The 17,340-nt window shown below is 39.4% G+C and overlaps 1 protein-coding gene across 1 annotated transcript; it reads left to right on the top strand.

Moving 5' to 3' along the window:
* The first annotated feature begins 9,749 nt into the window (after positions 1-9,749).
* Positions 9,750-12,755, top strand: LOC116261770 (uncharacterized). Its single transcript, XM_031640617.2, has 2 exons — positions 9,750-9,859; positions 10,731-12,755. The coding sequence occupies exon 2, from the start codon at positions 11,109-11,111 to the stop codon at positions 12,075-12,077; it is 969 nt and encodes a 322-aa protein (XP_031496477.1). The 5' UTR covers positions 9,750-9,859; positions 10,731-11,108; the 3' UTR covers positions 12,078-12,755.
* Positions 12,756-17,340: the final 4,585 nt, after the last annotated feature.

Here is a 17,340-nt window from a genome sequence, read left to right on the forward strand (position 1 = left end):
CACTGTGGATGGATGAATGGTTCAGGAAGGTTAAAAAAAAGCCCGCCAAATAATCGTTGCCTAGGATCACAGTTCCCCCGACCCATCTCCTCCCGGAGCAGCCTCCTTCCTTCGCCATGGCCGACGGACAGGAGAGAGGGAGGGAGAGAGAGAGAGAGAGAGAGAGAGGCATTTACCTTCGGGACACGATGATGATGGGGGAGAGCGCCGGCTGGAGACTGAGCCGCGGCGGTGGTCGAGAGGACCGGCGGGAAAGCGAGGGTCGTGGTGATAGGGGGGCTGGAAGCGCGCGAGCGCGAGAGAGGCAAGAAAGGGAGCGAAAAAGGAGGAAAGTATTCGACCTTTTTATGGACGACCTCGATCGTCAGCAACTGAAAGCAAAAGACTTCAAGAAACGGTTACCTTCCGTTCTTGAAGTTTCCTTCGTGACCCCGCGCTCCACCGATCATTTGAATTTGGATTTAATTTCATTTTTGGAAAGCTTCATCGAATTAGCATTGTTGATCGCGCGCATTTCATTTCAATCTCGACTTGTTCACTCATCGTGTTCGCTCTCGCATATAGTTACTTTTCTTCGAATTAATGATTTGCCGAGCTTTCTATCCATGCTACTAATGCTTATTGTCGGTGTATTTAATTTTTCCTTGTTATCTTATTAAATTAATTTAAAATAAATTATATTTAAAATACGAAGAAATAAAAATGGTAATAAGAACCGATACGTAACAATGTCTACTAGTCACAACTCAAATCGATCTCGTAATACCTTTGTTTTTAATAAAATGGTAAGAATCTGCTTTTAATATATTTACAGGTAACTGCTTAGTATTTGAGAAATTGTAAAAAGCGGTTCTACTTAATAAAATAATCTACAAGCACCTGCTCCATTAATTGACGGGAAAATGTCAAAACTACTAAAAATGCTACTTTGTCATTAGTAATTTCTATGAAACAAATTCAAAAATCACATTTTGTACGTACACTCTCCCTATGCCTTTTGTTTTAGCAACGAAACTTATAAAATATACGGAAATTTGAAGAAATTGACAAAAGAATGCGGCGCATCAAAAAAATGTTTGTTCAAAGGTATTTTCTTTTTTATTAGGGTAAATTGGTTATTTTCATATTTTTTATAAGTTTTCAATTATTGAAGCATGTGTAAGTAAGTTGTTGTATAAATATAAATGGTTAGTTGTCACTTGGTTTTGATGGTCTCGTTGATTATTTGTCCGGATTTATATATATATATATATATATATATATATATATATTGCATGGACCTGCAGACGAAGAGAAAAAAAAATTATGACTAAGGGGCATTAATATAAGAAATATTATATTTGAGAAACACTAATAGGCCACGGACCGCATTAGCCCATCAAAAGTTACTTGTGTTAAAGAAAGTACTGCAGCATTATTCCCCTATATAACATACTAAGAATATTTATTTCTTAAATGAATAGCAAATTTTGAAGCTGAAACCAACAGAAAAGTTCTCACCTCCCAATAGAATGAGGCACAACTTTCACACTGTCAAACTTCAAAATTTCTGTTGTACAAGCACTGAAGAATTACTAGCATGCACCTTGCAGCTGCAATAGCTTCTTCAGTTGTTAGTGGCTTTTGAATGAACCTCACATAATCACATTGCATTTGATGCATCTTGACATCAACTGTTCCAGACAAACACAAATATGCATTATAAATTACCTTTTTGAGACTCAATTGCATAACATAGATGAATAGACATAAAAATATTTCATCAAACTCGATTCTCATGTAACAATGTTTATCTTTAAAATGATGCATTAAACGTTAGGAAGTTTCTACTTCCAGTCCATCGTCCAGGAAATGGACATGATTAGAATAAGCATGCTTTAAAAAACATTCAGGATGTCATGTCCAGCAAGGATCACTACAGCCACTAGGATTCAATAACTTCAGATGGATGCAGGACCAACTCTAGCACCTCTATCACCAGGTAATCATAAGATACAGGTTACGGAAACAAAGAATCTTTAGACAATGTTCTCAGCGTCACATAACAGTTTCCTCATAGAAATCAAGAGAAGAAATACTGTTTGAATATTCTTTCTTTTAATACATCAATTAGTCCGTCCTCCTTAACAAGATTTTTCATCTATATATATAATTTCTATGTGGTTCAACAACTTGTGTCGAGTCATCAACACTTTGTTCACTTTTATTGCACCGTTATTACTACATCATGTAGGTTTAGGATATCCATCAAGTGATGAATTCCATGGAGCAATGCCTGGCCAATTGTTGTTCGCCTCCAACAGTTCATTATTAAACTTTGAAAATTTTAAGGTTTGCCACTTTGCCTCTTCATCCTGCAGTCGTAGGGTTTCTGTGGGATTCCTTCAAATGGATTTCTCCCCATAAAACGTTTGAAATTGTAAGAAAAAACTTTCAAAAGAATGGCTTTGTGTAGAACATCATAGAATGATCGCATGCCTAACATGCAACCGAAAGAGAAAAGTGAAAATATAAGGAAAAGAACAACACATCACAGTTGCCGGAAGATGGGACAATATGAACACTAACTGTCACAAAATTTTCTTGAGGTATTCAAGTTGATAATTTCGCGAGATTGACTAATCAGTGGTGGTTGCTGTGATTGTTAAACAAAGAACCATGAACTACGATCAACATTGACAAGCAACACCAACTTTTCTATGAGAATTGATTTGATAACCAAGCGTCCCACCCCATGCATCAAAGAATTGAAAGACAAGCAAAGTTTTTTACAATGAATAACCAGAGTGTGCAAAGTAAAGTCATAGTGATGAATGATTCTGAAAGCATAAGAGCTATGCAATAGGTGGGTGAGATGACTCAAAAAGCATTAATAATTACATGAATTGGATACTTAAGATATTTCCTATGACATTGCATGAAAGAGAATAGGCTGCAGAATGCAGACACCTTTGTGTGGCTAAGATCAATGTAGCGCCACTTTATTGAATAAAGAAAGATCTACACTAAGCACTAAGAAGTAAGAAGAACATCCTAGTGTTTAGTGGTGGATAGAGAGGTTACCATTATACTGTTCTTCTTTCTCAGCTCCTGAGAATGGGCAGCTTTTTGAGATCATTATACCAATTTCCATGGGATCATATTTTGCAGAAAATACTCAAAAATTTTGAAATGAGATCATTACAAATCCAAACAAATTTACGAATCTCAACACAAAGATCATCTCACTCTCTCTCTCTCTCTCTCTCTCTCCCCCCCCCCCCCTCTCTCTCTTCATTTTTTCAGACAGCATATTGAGGCGTTTGAAAGATAAGGTGTAGAGTAATAATGAAACAGAGGACAAGGATCAAGTATGAAAGATCATATGATAATATGACAATAGAGAATGAGAGAATAGGCTGTATGGCCTCCGAGACCTATACAAATATATTTTTAAGGTTTAAAATTCAAAAAAAGTGCCCACTTAAATTTTGGGTGTAACTTAAGTACATAGAGAGAGTTTATCTTTTAGTACTTGGTCAATCAAGGGAACATTTCCAATTTTTGTACGTTAAAAACTTAATGCATTGTCGGAACAGTTTTAGGCCCGTGCATGAAACATTGAAATGGGCTAGTCCCGTATCAAATAGCTGAAAATTGTTGGTTTCTTCACCAAGATATAAAAGAAAACATGAATCCGTTCCTTGTAGAGATCTGTTAGAAGATGAATCGATCCTTAATCAATGCAACAGATCTTCAAAAGGCAGCATAAATTCACGCTTAAACAAACCAGGCACATGCAACAGATAGATGACGAAAACAGCGTCCACAACTGGTCCAGCACCGTGTACATGTCCTTCAAATCCCATGGTAGAGTGGAAGGAACGGCACCCAAAACCTTTGGCAAACGAAGCGAGTGCATGCGATGCATGGAATTAATCGGAGAAAAATATAGAGAAAGAGGAAGAAACAAATAAAGAAAGCGAGAGGGACGGAGGGAGAGAGGGATAGAGAGATGCTATTACCTTAGATAATGAAGCTTGAGAGAATCGAGACTCCTCGACTAAAACCCTCGCTCGCCAAATTGCCATTCACTGTGGATGGATGAATGGTTCAGGAAGGTTAAAAAAAAGCCCGCCAAATAATCGTTGCCTAGGATCACAGTTCCCCCGACCCATCTCCTCCCGGAGCAGCCTCCTTCCTTCGCCATGGCCGACGGACAGGAGAGAGGGAGGGAGAGAGAGAGAGAGAGAGAGAGAGGCATTTACCTTCGGGACACGATGATGATGGGGGAGAGCGCCGGCTGGAGACTGAGCCGCGGCGGTGGTCGAGAGGACCGGCGGGAAAGCGAGGGTCGTGGTGATAGGGGGGCTGGAAGCGCGCGAGCGCGAGAGAGGCAAGAAAGGGAGCGAAAAAGGAGGAAAGTATTCGACCTTTTTATGGACGACCTCGATCGTCAGCAACTGAAAGCAAAAGACTTCAAGAAACGGTTACCTTCCGTTCTTGAAGTTTCCTTCGTGACCCCGCGCTCCACCGATCATTTGAATTTGGATTTAATTTCATTTTTGGAAAGCTTCATCGAATTAGCATTGTTGATCGCGCGCATTTCATTTCAATCTCGACTTGTTCACTCATCGTGTTCGCTCTCGCATATAGTTACTTTTCTTCGAATTAATGATTTGCCGAGCTTTCTATCCATGCTACTAATGCTTATTGTCGGTGTATTTAATTTTTCCTTGTTATCTTATTAAATTAATTTAAAATAAATTATATTTAAAATACGAAGAAATAAAAATGGTAATAAGAACCGATACGTAACAATGTCTACTAGTCACAACTCAAATCGATCTCGTAATACCTTTGTTTTTAATAAAATGGTAAGAATCTGCTTTTAATATATTTACAGGTAACTGCTTAGTATTTGAGAAATTGTAAAAAGCGGTTCTACTTAATAAAATAATCTACAAGCACCTGCTCCATTAATTGACGGGAAAATGTCAAAACTACTAAAAATGCTACTTTGTCATTAGTAATTTCTATGAAACAAATTCAAAAATCACATTTTGTACGTACACTCTCCCTATGCCTTTTGTTTTAGCAACGAAACTTATAAAATATACGGAAATTTGAAGAAATTGACAAAAGAATGCGGCGCATCAAAAAAATGTTTGTTCAAAGGTATTTTCTTTTTTATTAGGGTAAATTGGTTATTTTCATATTTTTTATAAGTTTTCAATTATTGAAGCATGTGTAAGTAAGTTGTTGTATAAATATAAATGGTTAGTTGTCACTTGGTTTTGATGGTCTCGTTGATTATTTGTCCGGATTTATATATATATATATATATATATATATATTGCATGGACCTGCAGACGAAGAGAAAAAAAAAATTATGACTAAGGGGCATTAATATAAGAAATATTATATTTGAGAAACACTAATAGGCCACGGACCGCATTAGCCCATCAAAAGTTACTTGTGTTAAAGTTGAACCTGGCTCAGCTACATGCGGTGCCCACGTCAGACCCAGATCTGCCTCTCAACATGATTCCTGCCACTGTAATATACTAAAATTATAAGCCATAACTAATATGGCCATAAAATAAATCATGTGGTCCGTATAATCAACTGTCTGCACATGCCCATGCCTAGCTAATTGGCCATTTCCATTGGGTTGGGAAGAATCTATGGATCAACTTTCCCAATAAAACTTCCTCCTCGTTTGGAAAAGAAAAAAAAAATCAGAACAAGAGAGAAAAATGGAGCGCCTATTTTGTTAAATTGCCATCTTATTTTCTCAATGCAAGAGATTATTTGAGAAAGGAAACACGTCTAAACTTCGGCATTGGGCCGGGTCGTCGGGTACCTAGTACTCGACCCAGCTCGGGTCTGGGTCTGGCCCGATTGAGCCAGCTTGATAACTTTTAAATAATATTTTTTATTGATAATATATATTTTATTATTAAAAATATATTTTATACTAAAATTTTTATTCTATATTTAAAAAATAATTTTTTTATTGTAAACGAGCTCGGTCAGTTTTCCGGTTTCAGGTTGGACCAGCCCGAGGTGAGCTCTTTAGTCATCATAGGTGAAAAAGGCATAACACAAAATAGGCCTTTTTAATGCAAACTGCAAGGAGAATAGGTCTTTCAAACCTTTTATTCACAGAGAACCAGTAATTTTACATGATGGTAGATTGTGAGAACAGATAAAAAGAAAGTAGGTTTAGTAAAAAAAAAAAGAAAAAAAAGAAGAAATACTTATTCTCCTAAAAAAGAGAAAAAAGAAAAAAAGAACGGTATCTACGATTTTGAATTTGAAGAAAAAAGGTAACTCTTCATCGGCATGATTTCCAAACTGTTTGGGTACTTGTGACATTGTTCCTTGCTGTTTGTTTCTGTCTTTTACGAAACGCCGCTGATTTCTTAAATCTCTCGGTGAAGGCTCGAACAAGCCAAGATCCACATTACTAAATACAAAACTGTTGTATTTTAATTGGAATAGTCGAGGACTCGAGATGTTTGGTCACTAAAATAATCCAAAAGATATAAAATTTAAAATTTGAAAATAAGCAGATGGTCTATAAGCTTCGTTCAATTAGTTGGAAAGTAATATTGAACACCATTAATTAATTATAACCGAATAAAGAAACAATGTTAACTATATGCTTCCATCGCTTTTTTTTTTTTCAAATATCAATTCAATTAGAGTCCCGGCTGATTCTCATAACGAGAAATCTGTCATTCGCCTCTTTGGACTCTGCACTTGCAACCTCAATACCTCATCAACAATCAGCGTTTATTAGTGGTTTCAAAGAACATAATGTTCTTGTTATCACACACTTTCTTTGCCTGGAAAAATAAGTATTTGTGCCATTGACGAACTTAGAAGGAGATTGGCCACGAGCAGGGGCGGAACCGATTTTTTTTTTATGAGGGGGAAAAATTAAAATTTGAGGTCGAAATATCATTTTTCAAATTTTTTATATAACGCAAATAATTTTTAAAAAAAAGTTTATATGTAGATTGATTTTTTTTTTTTAAATTGAGAATGGGTCAGAGCCTATGCAGACCGCCCTATTGCGTTTTTTTTTTTAAGAGTAGCACTGCTCATAATTTATTTGAGAAGGAAGTGAAGATTAGGTGAGACTCATGTGTAGGTCCAAACCATGGGCTTCGTTTTCCCAAGTTTTCTGTTGACAACGACCAACCTCGATCAGATTCGCTCCTACCTTATAGAGATGGCTGGCACCAAAACCTGCTCCCATTACGCTTCCACACCAGTGTTTTCAAATTAAAAAAATTGAACCTAATTGTTGTGACTGAAAAAAATATTATTTATACATGTATTAAAATAATAAAAATTGTATAAAAATAGTTTAAAAAACAGCAAAAAAACAACCTTACACCTCTTATCAGTCGGTGAATAAATTTGAATTGGCTGATCTAAGTTGATATAGTTTCAACGATTCTCATTCCCTCCAAAGGATGAATTCAAAACTTTTTTTGATATGTGCTATCTCAAAAACTAATTGATGTTCGGCCTAATCTCAATAATATTCATTTTTTTCCCTTAGGGGAGGGGGGTCATGCTCGGCTGGGTGGGAAAGGGGAAGAGAAATGAAGAAGATACCCCCAAAAGGTGGACGTCCCTTTCCTTTTTCATAAGATTAGAGTTGTTTTAGAATTTAGGTAAAAAACAGTTGAACATTCACCATTTGTAGAAAAAAAAGAATAGTACATACATGAATAAGATTGACTACTAACCCGTCAAGGTGCTTCCTACTCGGGGTGCGAGCAGTCTTATGCCTAAAACACTAGAATCCCTCTTCATTATCTTCTCCAAAGATTGAATGGTAGTAGACTTGAATTTCAAATATGATCTGCGTTCTAATTTTAAAACAAGGAAAGTTTGATTCAAATTTTGAAACAAAGTGGAGGTTTGGTGTCATTTGCACGTGAAAATGAAAGCAAGCCATTAATTCATAAGCAGCGGCCTTGTCTTGTTTATGTTATTATTAAACACCTACAGCCCCCTCCTTCAGGAAAGCGAGATCAAATTGTCGCCCCGGGCCCATAAAATCGAACAAATGAAATCAAGACACGTGTACATGACGGATTATTTGTTGGGCTTCCATTGCTGACACGTGTAGACCAAAAAATCCTTTTAAAATTGCTAAATGACATACTTACCCCTTCAAACCATCCACTTATATTTCCTATAACTATAACTTGGTGGTCTATAACTATAACTTGGTGGTCAAGCTGAAGTCCAAACCATGTTAATATATCCGATTTAAATTGGATATGAACCGATAAAAAAAACCTTGATTATGATTACCATTTAGTGGACAAGTTTCGTACCGGGTTTGCGTTTGATTAATTCGAGTCTGCTTCAAAGAACTTAGAACACTTTTTGTAATTCAAATGGATATAAACTGAGTTCGAAGCCGAGCACATGCGCCGAGTTGGTCTTTTAACTCGGACTCAGCTTGACCACGAGGACCATGTTGCCATGTGGCTGACTCCAGTCGTTCCGATAGCGAAAGAGCGTCCAGGAGCATAAAGGGAACAATAAAAATGGCCAAAACTCGTTCGGCCGTTCATGCGTTGGATCTTGTGACGCGAAAAGGCACCAGCTTTCTCACGTCTCGCGAAAGGCAAGTTGCATAGACAACGACGGAAAAGTTTAGAGAAAAAAAAAAAAAAAAGAATGTGGGAGGAACCGAAAGGTCTATTCAGTCCTTGTTTTTTTTTCAATATTACAAGCGCGTGCCCATCTCTAACGAGCAAATCGTTGTTAGTCCTCGTCCAGCGTAATCCAGGGACGCAAGTCCTTTTCACGAAGCCTAAAAGTGCTTAAAATGTCATTAGTCTCCTCCTTCGCACGGGGAATTACAACGTCTCGTGACTCGGACGAGTCGAGCCAATTGGTGTATCGAACCGCAGAGACGCAGCCCACTGGCTTGAGCGTGCCAACCAAGAGCTTGGCAGTGAGGTTTGAATAACGCCGCATGTGTTCAATAAACATTAGTATAAGATTTCCATAAGCCAAGTCTTGATAGTGAGATGTCAATAACGCTCCAACGCTAATATGAAAAAGGTGTTTATGATTTTATGTTATGAAAAGACTAAATATTGGAACTAGAAACCTTATAAAAGAAGATCCGATTCAGATAGGAAATCACATATGAGCTTGAGCCACATGCCTCAGCCTCAGCGCTTTTCATAATCTTAATGTTTCAATCAAATGCCTAATTTTGCTACTGATTAAATTTGTAAGAGTCTTGCTCAAGCTCATCAAATTGATTTGACCAGACTAAGACGAGCAACAAGCTTATAAACAGCCTGGTTGATTAAGAAACCAAATCTAGATCAGATCTTTTAACTTATCTCCATCATTGATTTGAGCTTGGGAAACACAAGTAAGGGACTGAATATTTGAATCAATTTTCACCAACCTAGCTGATGAAATTTCTAGACAATGTAAATAAGCAAATTCTATATGAGAAGCTAGATTCATGGCAAGTATCCGGCAAACAAATAGGGCTTCCGAGTGACGACCCACTCAACCGAGTAGCTCCAACTAATGAGTCGGAACGAACCGAGTCGCTAGGTTGCGTCACTCACTACGTTCAAAGGTACTTGGATAAAAGTATAAGGGTATAAAAGACTTTTCCTTTATGAATGGACCCCAGTTCGGGACAGGATCCTGCTGGCTTAGCTGTCACTATATAAGCGTCGGTTCTTTCCGGTCGACGTGCAACGCTAAAATCGACCAGGACGTCTGGTGCCGCATCAGACCCCGAGGAAGAGAGAGAGAGAGAGGGGACGGGGAAAGCGGACGAAACCCTAGAGAGAGGAGAGTGACTGAGGAGGTACGAGTCAGCTTCAGACTTTACCGTTCTTAGAGTTCCTTCAGCCACCATCGATTCATCTTTTGCTTTTCATAATGCGAGGATTCCGCAGTTCTTCGTTTAGTTCTATTGGTTTATTTGTGATCTTATGAGGGAGATTTTGTTGTTTGCAGTGAATTTTAGCTGCTTTTTTTTATTTTGGTATACGGTTTGGGGGAAGATTTGGTGACTTCTGGTGTGTAGGAAGACGAAGTGAGGGAGTTCTTCGGGGATTTCTTGTGAAGAGGACCAGCATTACGAGAGAACACTGTGCATTTTTTGGAACGATGTCTAAGCAAAAAAATGTTGTTTTTTAAGCACTGAGAGACAATGAGTGTGCATTTCTTGTGGAATTTCTGAAGAAAAACCTGGATCTCTTGTCCCTCTTTGTTGCTCAGTACTTTTCCCCTAACAGGTAGAAGGGGGAAGAAGAAGGAAAAGCTAAAGTGCGGAGATTTTTTTGGGCTTCTTCTATTTTTGGTCGTCTGTATTTCAGTTAGACGGAGTTGAGTTCTTGTTGAGGTTGACTGGTGTTGGTTTTTTGGGTTATTAATTATTTTTCGGTGGTCTTAAAAGTGGTAGAGGTGACGCACGCTGACGGTAAATGTATCTTACCGGAGTGATTTTTCCGTTTTCCTTTTGTGGCGTGTTATAGTTTTGCTGTTGTGAGCGCTCGAGAACAGGGGAGTAAAGGGCCACGTTTTACGATATTCCAGGATAGTTCGTCTGGTTGGGTTGCTTGTTTGTGGAACGCTTTGGATGTGATGCGATCCCGATTTTTTTGCTCAAAGCTCTGATTTGTCTGCTTTTTCTTTCTGTACTGAAATCTGTTACTTTTCTTTTGACATTGCAGCTTTTCTTGAGGTTATTGTCACGGAGATATACTTGAGATAGAAGTGGGGTTGGAGAAGTCAATGACGCTTTAAGGTGCCCGATCACTTCTGATAACGAAAGGCAGCAGCTTCTGGCAGGTCAAAAATTTCTCCATTTGCATTACTGAGTAATGCCAGTTTATAAGTGAGAGGAAGGCAATGCGGTAGAGAAGCTCTGGAAGCGCACAGAGCATTCAGGCCTTGGAGTTCCTCTGCTATTTGCTTAGGAACTCCATTTTTGTTTTAGGTTGGATGGTGCTGGCCTGGTGGCATAAAAACATAGGATGATGAGGGATCCTGTTAGAGTAGCATTGTTTTCGAACTCCATCTCTGGATTTGGATGCTCCGTCGAACACTAGATGGGTTTTCTTTGCTCCGTTTTGAAGTTTGCTGCTCTACTTTTGGTTGTATTGGTGTCGATGAGAGCAAATGCACAAGCACCGAACTCCTCTCGATCTTTAGATGCGGTTCTACAGGATTATGCTTACAGAGCTTTTGTGCGTCCCCGCACAGGTGTTATCTATGATGCATCCGTTCCTGAAACTATCTATGGAGTAAAGCTGTCCGTTGTAAGGCTTCGAAGTGGCAGTTTACGGGCCAGAGGAGTTCAGTTTTATGAATTTCAGTTCCCTCCTGGAGTTCGGGGGTGGCCTTATGTAGAGAGACTTGCACTGGTTTACCAGAATCTGGTTAACTGGTCTTCCTTTTATTATCATGTTCCTGGTCATACGCTAGTTTCTCCTGTATTAGGCATACTGGCTTATGAAGCATCAAATCTGACTGCAACTAATTTGCCTGAGTTGAACGTTGCTGCTACAATGAGACCCATTTCAGTTAACTTTTCAAGTACAACAATTCCCAGTGGATTAACGGCAAAATGTGTGCGTTTTGATTTGAATGGTTCACTGGAATATAGTAATCTTTCAGCACCAAATACTTGCTCGACATTGAAACAAGGTCATTTCTCGCTAGTCGTTGAATCGATTGCTCCAGTTTCAGCTCCCTCTCCAGCTCCTTCGGAGGTTCCACCTTCACCCCCTCCAAATCAAGTTCCGGCACCAGGTGGAGTGGAATCTCAAGGAAAAAGTAGCTCAAAATTGTGGAAGGTTACTGTTGGTTCCGTGGTTGGTGGGTTTGTTGTGGTGGCGGGTCTAGCAATTTGTGCAATTGCACTACTGAGGTTGAAGCGGAAATCGCAGTTAGCAGCCATGGAACAGCAGGCTGACCAAGGAGAAGCACTGCGTGTGTCAGAAATTGGCAGTACTAAAGCCCCGGCTGCAATAGGAACTCGAACGCAGCCGATTTTGGAGACCGAGTATGTTGCTTGAATATTACAATGCACATAATTTTGGTAAGTTTTTTATGAAGAAGCAAGATTGCAAGAAGGAGCTGCTCTTATGAAGGTCTTTCCATGCTATGGTTGTGGTAGTGGCTAACCGGCTGGTCCTAAATTGGGTTGCTTCTTGGCTTCTTCTTCTCTGGTTTTGGGTGATTTTTCAGCTTCCATGTATCCAAAAAGGGTTATCTGGAACTGATTAAGATGGTTGCTTGATTGAGATCGAAGAAAAGAAAACTAATGGGTCCTTTTAAATTTATAATGGTATTATTTTTGTACAAAATGAAGCAGTAGCCTCTGCAATATGTAGTCTGGTTGATTTCAGCTAGATGAAGTGCACCTGAATCATCAAATTACCTGGTTCTGCGATTTGCTTTGCTCCCCAGCTCTTGTCGTGGTTGTTTCTACATCTCTTCCATTTCTGGCAAGCTCCCATTGTTGTCTAGTGATGTTTGGTGTGGCTCCAGAATTGAGGCCTCTGGTATTTGTTTTATTTTTTGTATTGTTGGTTGCTCCGCTGGCCCACTGGGCCTGCACAGCAAATAAAAGCTAGGAACTTGTCACTGATTTTTCGTTGGCCTCAGTTGTAATAATCCACTATTTGGTTGTATTTCTTGATTGTAGTACTTTCGTGTTGTAGTCAATGCAGCTGTTTGCCTTCATTCTTCAATCCTTTGCACAGCAATTTCATGAGTTACTAATGCCTACTGGTATTGAAGAAGTTTGTGGTCTATTATTGCGATTATCTCTGCTTCACAACTCCACATTCATAAGAGTCTCATATCTAATGAACATAATATGTTAAACAAAGCAGAGAGCATATGCATAGCAGGGAAAGGCGGTCGGGCATATAAAAATTCATTCTTATTGCAATTTGCAATTGGGATATAAAGTGGGCTACCTGCGTCACAAAAGTTTTAACTGCCATTCTTCACATGCCAAGAAGCTATATAAGCTTTAACTGCAGTTCTTCACATGCCAAAAAGTTCAATCTCTTTAGGTGCTGGTGAGGTAAAAAAGGATTCAATTTCTGTTCCAAGAATGGTCCACCTTACTTATGGGCCCCCAATGTAACATGTGGCGAGGCAAAGCTATTATTCGGAAAGAGGAAGTCTCTAATAATTGTTTCTACATGGGATGGAAACAGAGAAGGTGTGGTGGGAGTACCATCATCGGCTGCCACTTGCTTTTTCTGCCTTTTCTTCTCTGGTCTCTCTCTCTCTCTCCTGAATTGTCCATAATTTTTCTGCACGGGAGTGGTTATTACTGGACCATGCTAAAGGATTGATGCCGGCTTTCAAGGCGATTCATTTACTGCTTTTGGTTTGTCCTTGTTTCCTCTCACCATATGCCAATAAAGCTGGGTTGGTTTTGGACAGTACTTGTCGACTTTGAAATGTTAAACATAATTTTATCTCATTTATCCTCAAATATGAATCTTGTTCGTTCCAATTGCTTCCATTTTTATGTTTTCATATATTTTGCCTTTCTTATATAGACCTACAAAAAAACGACCTGAAATGTTTAAGAGTGTGCATAAGAGACATATCAGCATTCATTTAATAAGTTTCGAAGTCAAGCTTCTAAGATCCTTGAGGAGGAGGGTTGGCCCAATGGATGGGATTGGTGCTGGTAGGCAATTTAGTCTCCATTTTAATCTCTCGTGAAATTAATTCTTTGTGCTGCAAAAAGGAACACACCAATATATAAGTTGAAATCTCGAAACACTGAAAAGAAGCTTAATATCCTGAATATAGGAAACGTGTGATAGCTTCAGCTTTCAGTTGTACTCTATCTTGCGAGATTTCCAATTTGTTTTCAAAATTACTAGCAGCATGTAGATCAACTTCAGAAACTAGCCGTTTGCTTTAATCTTTAAGATGTTATTCATCGCGCCATCATCCCAAGAACTCCCATCTCGATGAGATTCTTTTGACACCTTGCAACTCCCTGAAGTCAAGCACCCGCAATGAACACTATGGAACCATAAATGCTCTTAGTCGAAGTGGTCACACGAATACGACTGTATTTTATGATATCCAACTCCCATTTATTGCCCCCACCGATTACATCAATGTTTTATTGCCTTTTCTATTGGTTGGTATAATTAACTCTCTAGAACCTGCAAGGTATTAAATTGTGGGTAGCTTTGTGCTTTTGGACTGCCAACGTTCCTAAGGAAATTTAAAAGGGGTGCATTTAGTAGACCTAGCCCTAGAGAACTTCTTCCTTCTGACGACGATATGTCTCTGGACATGAGACATGAAGAGTTTAAAACAAGGAGAAGGTTCAACTTCTGCGTGCTCATGAAACTAACAACCATTTTCATCTAAATAATATAAAGGAGAAATCTAAACATGAACCCTTTTAAGTGTTGTTTGTCAATAAAACCAATAATAAACTGTTCTATGAATCTGCCTGAAAAATGTTACAAGTTTCATATGTCTACATCAATTTTTGAGACAGACCGTTTGTTTCGGTTCTCATTGCCAAACAATCCCTTAGGAAGTGTTTAAGGCACTTGTTTGGTAACAGGAATACTCACACAATATCCCATAGATCTGTTCAGGACAGATTCATAGAATACTAGAACATATTGTTTCATGAATCTGCCCTACTCTTTATAACATATTCATGCCCAACTTGATGCACTTCACAACTGCCTACACGCTATGGTGATAGTTTACCCCATCAAAATTAAATCATCACTGTCTGCATGACGGCCAATACATACACCTAACTCTAAGGGGTTTGGCCTAATAGATTGAACCAGCAATTAATAGAAGATTAGCCCTTAGTTTAATACTTATATGCATGAACGCGCTTCCTTCAAGCCAACACAGCTCTAGACCTTAGAGGCAAAAAGAAGTGAAGAGAGACTTGGTTCATCCTTATCAGACAGCCAACACCTTACCTAGAGTGCCAACTCTTCCAGGCCAGCGAGGTGGTTGACAAAAAACAAGAGTTTATGTCTTGGGCATTCAATGATGGGAGAGAATTTTTCTTTAAAAAGTGGGAAAAAAAAAACCATTTTCAGTGAATCCAAATTTGGGTACTGACAAGAAATCACTGTAAATGGCCTGTTAAATGAGGATTACTTCATTATGTACATATGCCTATATGCCTGACAAACACATCAAATGCCACCAACCACTTAAATGAATGGAATTAATCGAGACCTCATGGCCCAGCCTCTTCTTTTTCTAAGGCACAGCCTTTCACTCTGACAAGCCACCGAAGGCCCAACAAACCCCGCTAGATGACGAAGCCAAGACTGTTCCCCTCGTGGCTCTCAGTAAACCCATTAAAAGTTGCACCGAACACCAACAAAAGAGAGTTACTAGCAGTAATCTCTTCTACCATCCATCCAGGCATTTCCAAAAGGGGACACAGTATGGTCTTCAACACCACCAACCTTTGCTCTCCTACTGGTCTTTCTCTATGGCGTCAAAAGACTATTTTTCAAGTGTCAAATGCGAAAAATTGTTATGATTAGTTCAAAGCAGTGCTAGTATTAGGCGAGATATCCAGAAGAGACCGAAACCATTTTTCCTTTCTCCTTACCTTTAGGGTCTAGGGCTACTTTTGGTGCACCCGTCAACTAAAATATTGTACATCTACGGTTTGCATTTCAAAAAATAATACTCACGAGAATTGAACTGACAACTGAACTTATACAGGCGTCATGTTTGACCTCCTCACTTTGACCAACTATGTTATATTCTTCAGGTAATGAACTGATAGAATAGGCAAAAGGCCACTGATTTAGAAGAAAATTTGGCTAATTTTGAAAATGTTGGTACTGACGCCTGTATCGTTGGGTGAGGAGGTCAAACATGGTGCTATCGGCTAATACAACATCCTTAGGACCCACTGCCAGCTTATGTGTGTGGGGAGTTCAATGGTTACTATATTTGTACACCAATTTATTTCCACTCTTCATGGGTGTCATAATGTGGCCCTTTGGATCTCAGCAGTTGGTAAGCGACAACTCGCCTTTGACTGCATCTAATATGTGAGGATAACCATGTGTTATTGGTACTTCTGCGGCCAGACCCTGCCCACATTCTGACGGATTCCCTGCAGAGTAGCCGGCGTGTGGGAAAAAACTCCAGGCAACGCACAATGTCCTGTCCGTCTGCATTCTGCATCACCGGGACGACACCGGAAAAACGTCGCCGGAAAAACTGGATTGGCGGGTGTAGAAGCTGTATTGCATCTTCTATATGTCCTCGGAGAAGCAACCAAGAAGAGTGAAGCTCAGAGGCTTCAGATTGTCATAGAAGCTAATAAGATTTGAAATTTGGATAGGCCGGCCGCCAATTCATTTTTACTTCATGTGGCCAATAAATTTGCAAGTAAACTAAGAGAATGTACAGCTAATGCCAACTTCATGGGCCTTGTATGCAATAAAGCTGAAGCTGAAATAGAATCAAATGAGGGAGCAGGTTGGGTAGGTTGCAGTTGCTCTATCATAATTGAGAGGGCGCGGTTCGAACCTCATTGAGTTGTCTCCAGCTTGTCTATACTAACTGCAAACCCACAAGGTTAGCACAATTAGCAATGACCTGCAGACGGCTGGTTTCCGTTTCCGGTAGACGGAACGGATTCCGGAAAACATCAGTGTAAGTTGTAACCTCCTGGGAGATCCAGTGCTCCTGCCTCGCCTGTCCAAGTGAAAGGTTGTTTGCGCTTAAAATGCCTTTTAGATCAAAGTTTTATACTGTTTGGAGATCAATGTAGGTTCGGTGGGTTAGCTCAACACAGATGAGTTAGAGAGACGCAGAGAGAGAGAGAGAGAGAGAGCCCATAAAATGGGAATGTAAGAGAGAGAGAGAGAGAGAGAGACTCAAAATTTCCTCTCCATCCTTCATTACTGAAGTATTAATTGCGGTGCAGTCAATTTTCTGCATTAGTTTCCAATCAAAAACAGGAAAATATTGTCCAATGCGCGCCAGATCAAGCGATTGATTGAAGCTTAGAGGAAGAGCTGAATCTTCTTAGTGGCTGATACTCCAACCACCCACTACATTTTTAACCGGAAAAAGAGCAGCAGAGCACACGAACAACAGAAAGATTGCTGTAAAACATGCAGAAGCTGTTGAAGATGTAAATGCTCGTTATGCTGCATTGCATTAAAAGCCTTTGGTGCGTCTTAAAACCAACAGCCACCCAATATTCATTTTGCCGCCTGTTTCTCGAAAAAATATTATCCTTAGTAGAAAGCTTACGGTGGCAGCCAATGCCATGGCCAC

Source organism: Nymphaea colorata, chromosome 10 (genome assembly GCF_008831285.2).
Source record: "Nymphaea colorata isolate Beijing-Zhang1983 chromosome 10, ASM883128v2, whole genome shotgun sequence".
Lineage (NCBI taxonomy): Eukaryota > Viridiplantae > Streptophyta > Magnoliopsida > Nymphaeales > Nymphaeaceae > Nymphaea > Nymphaea colorata.

What these genes read in the sequence shown, in the direction of transcription:
- LOC116261770 (XM_031640617.2), top strand. Translation starts at nt 11,109, where the DNA reads ATGGGTTTTCTTTGCTCCGTTTTGAAGTTTGCTGCTCTACTTTTGGTT.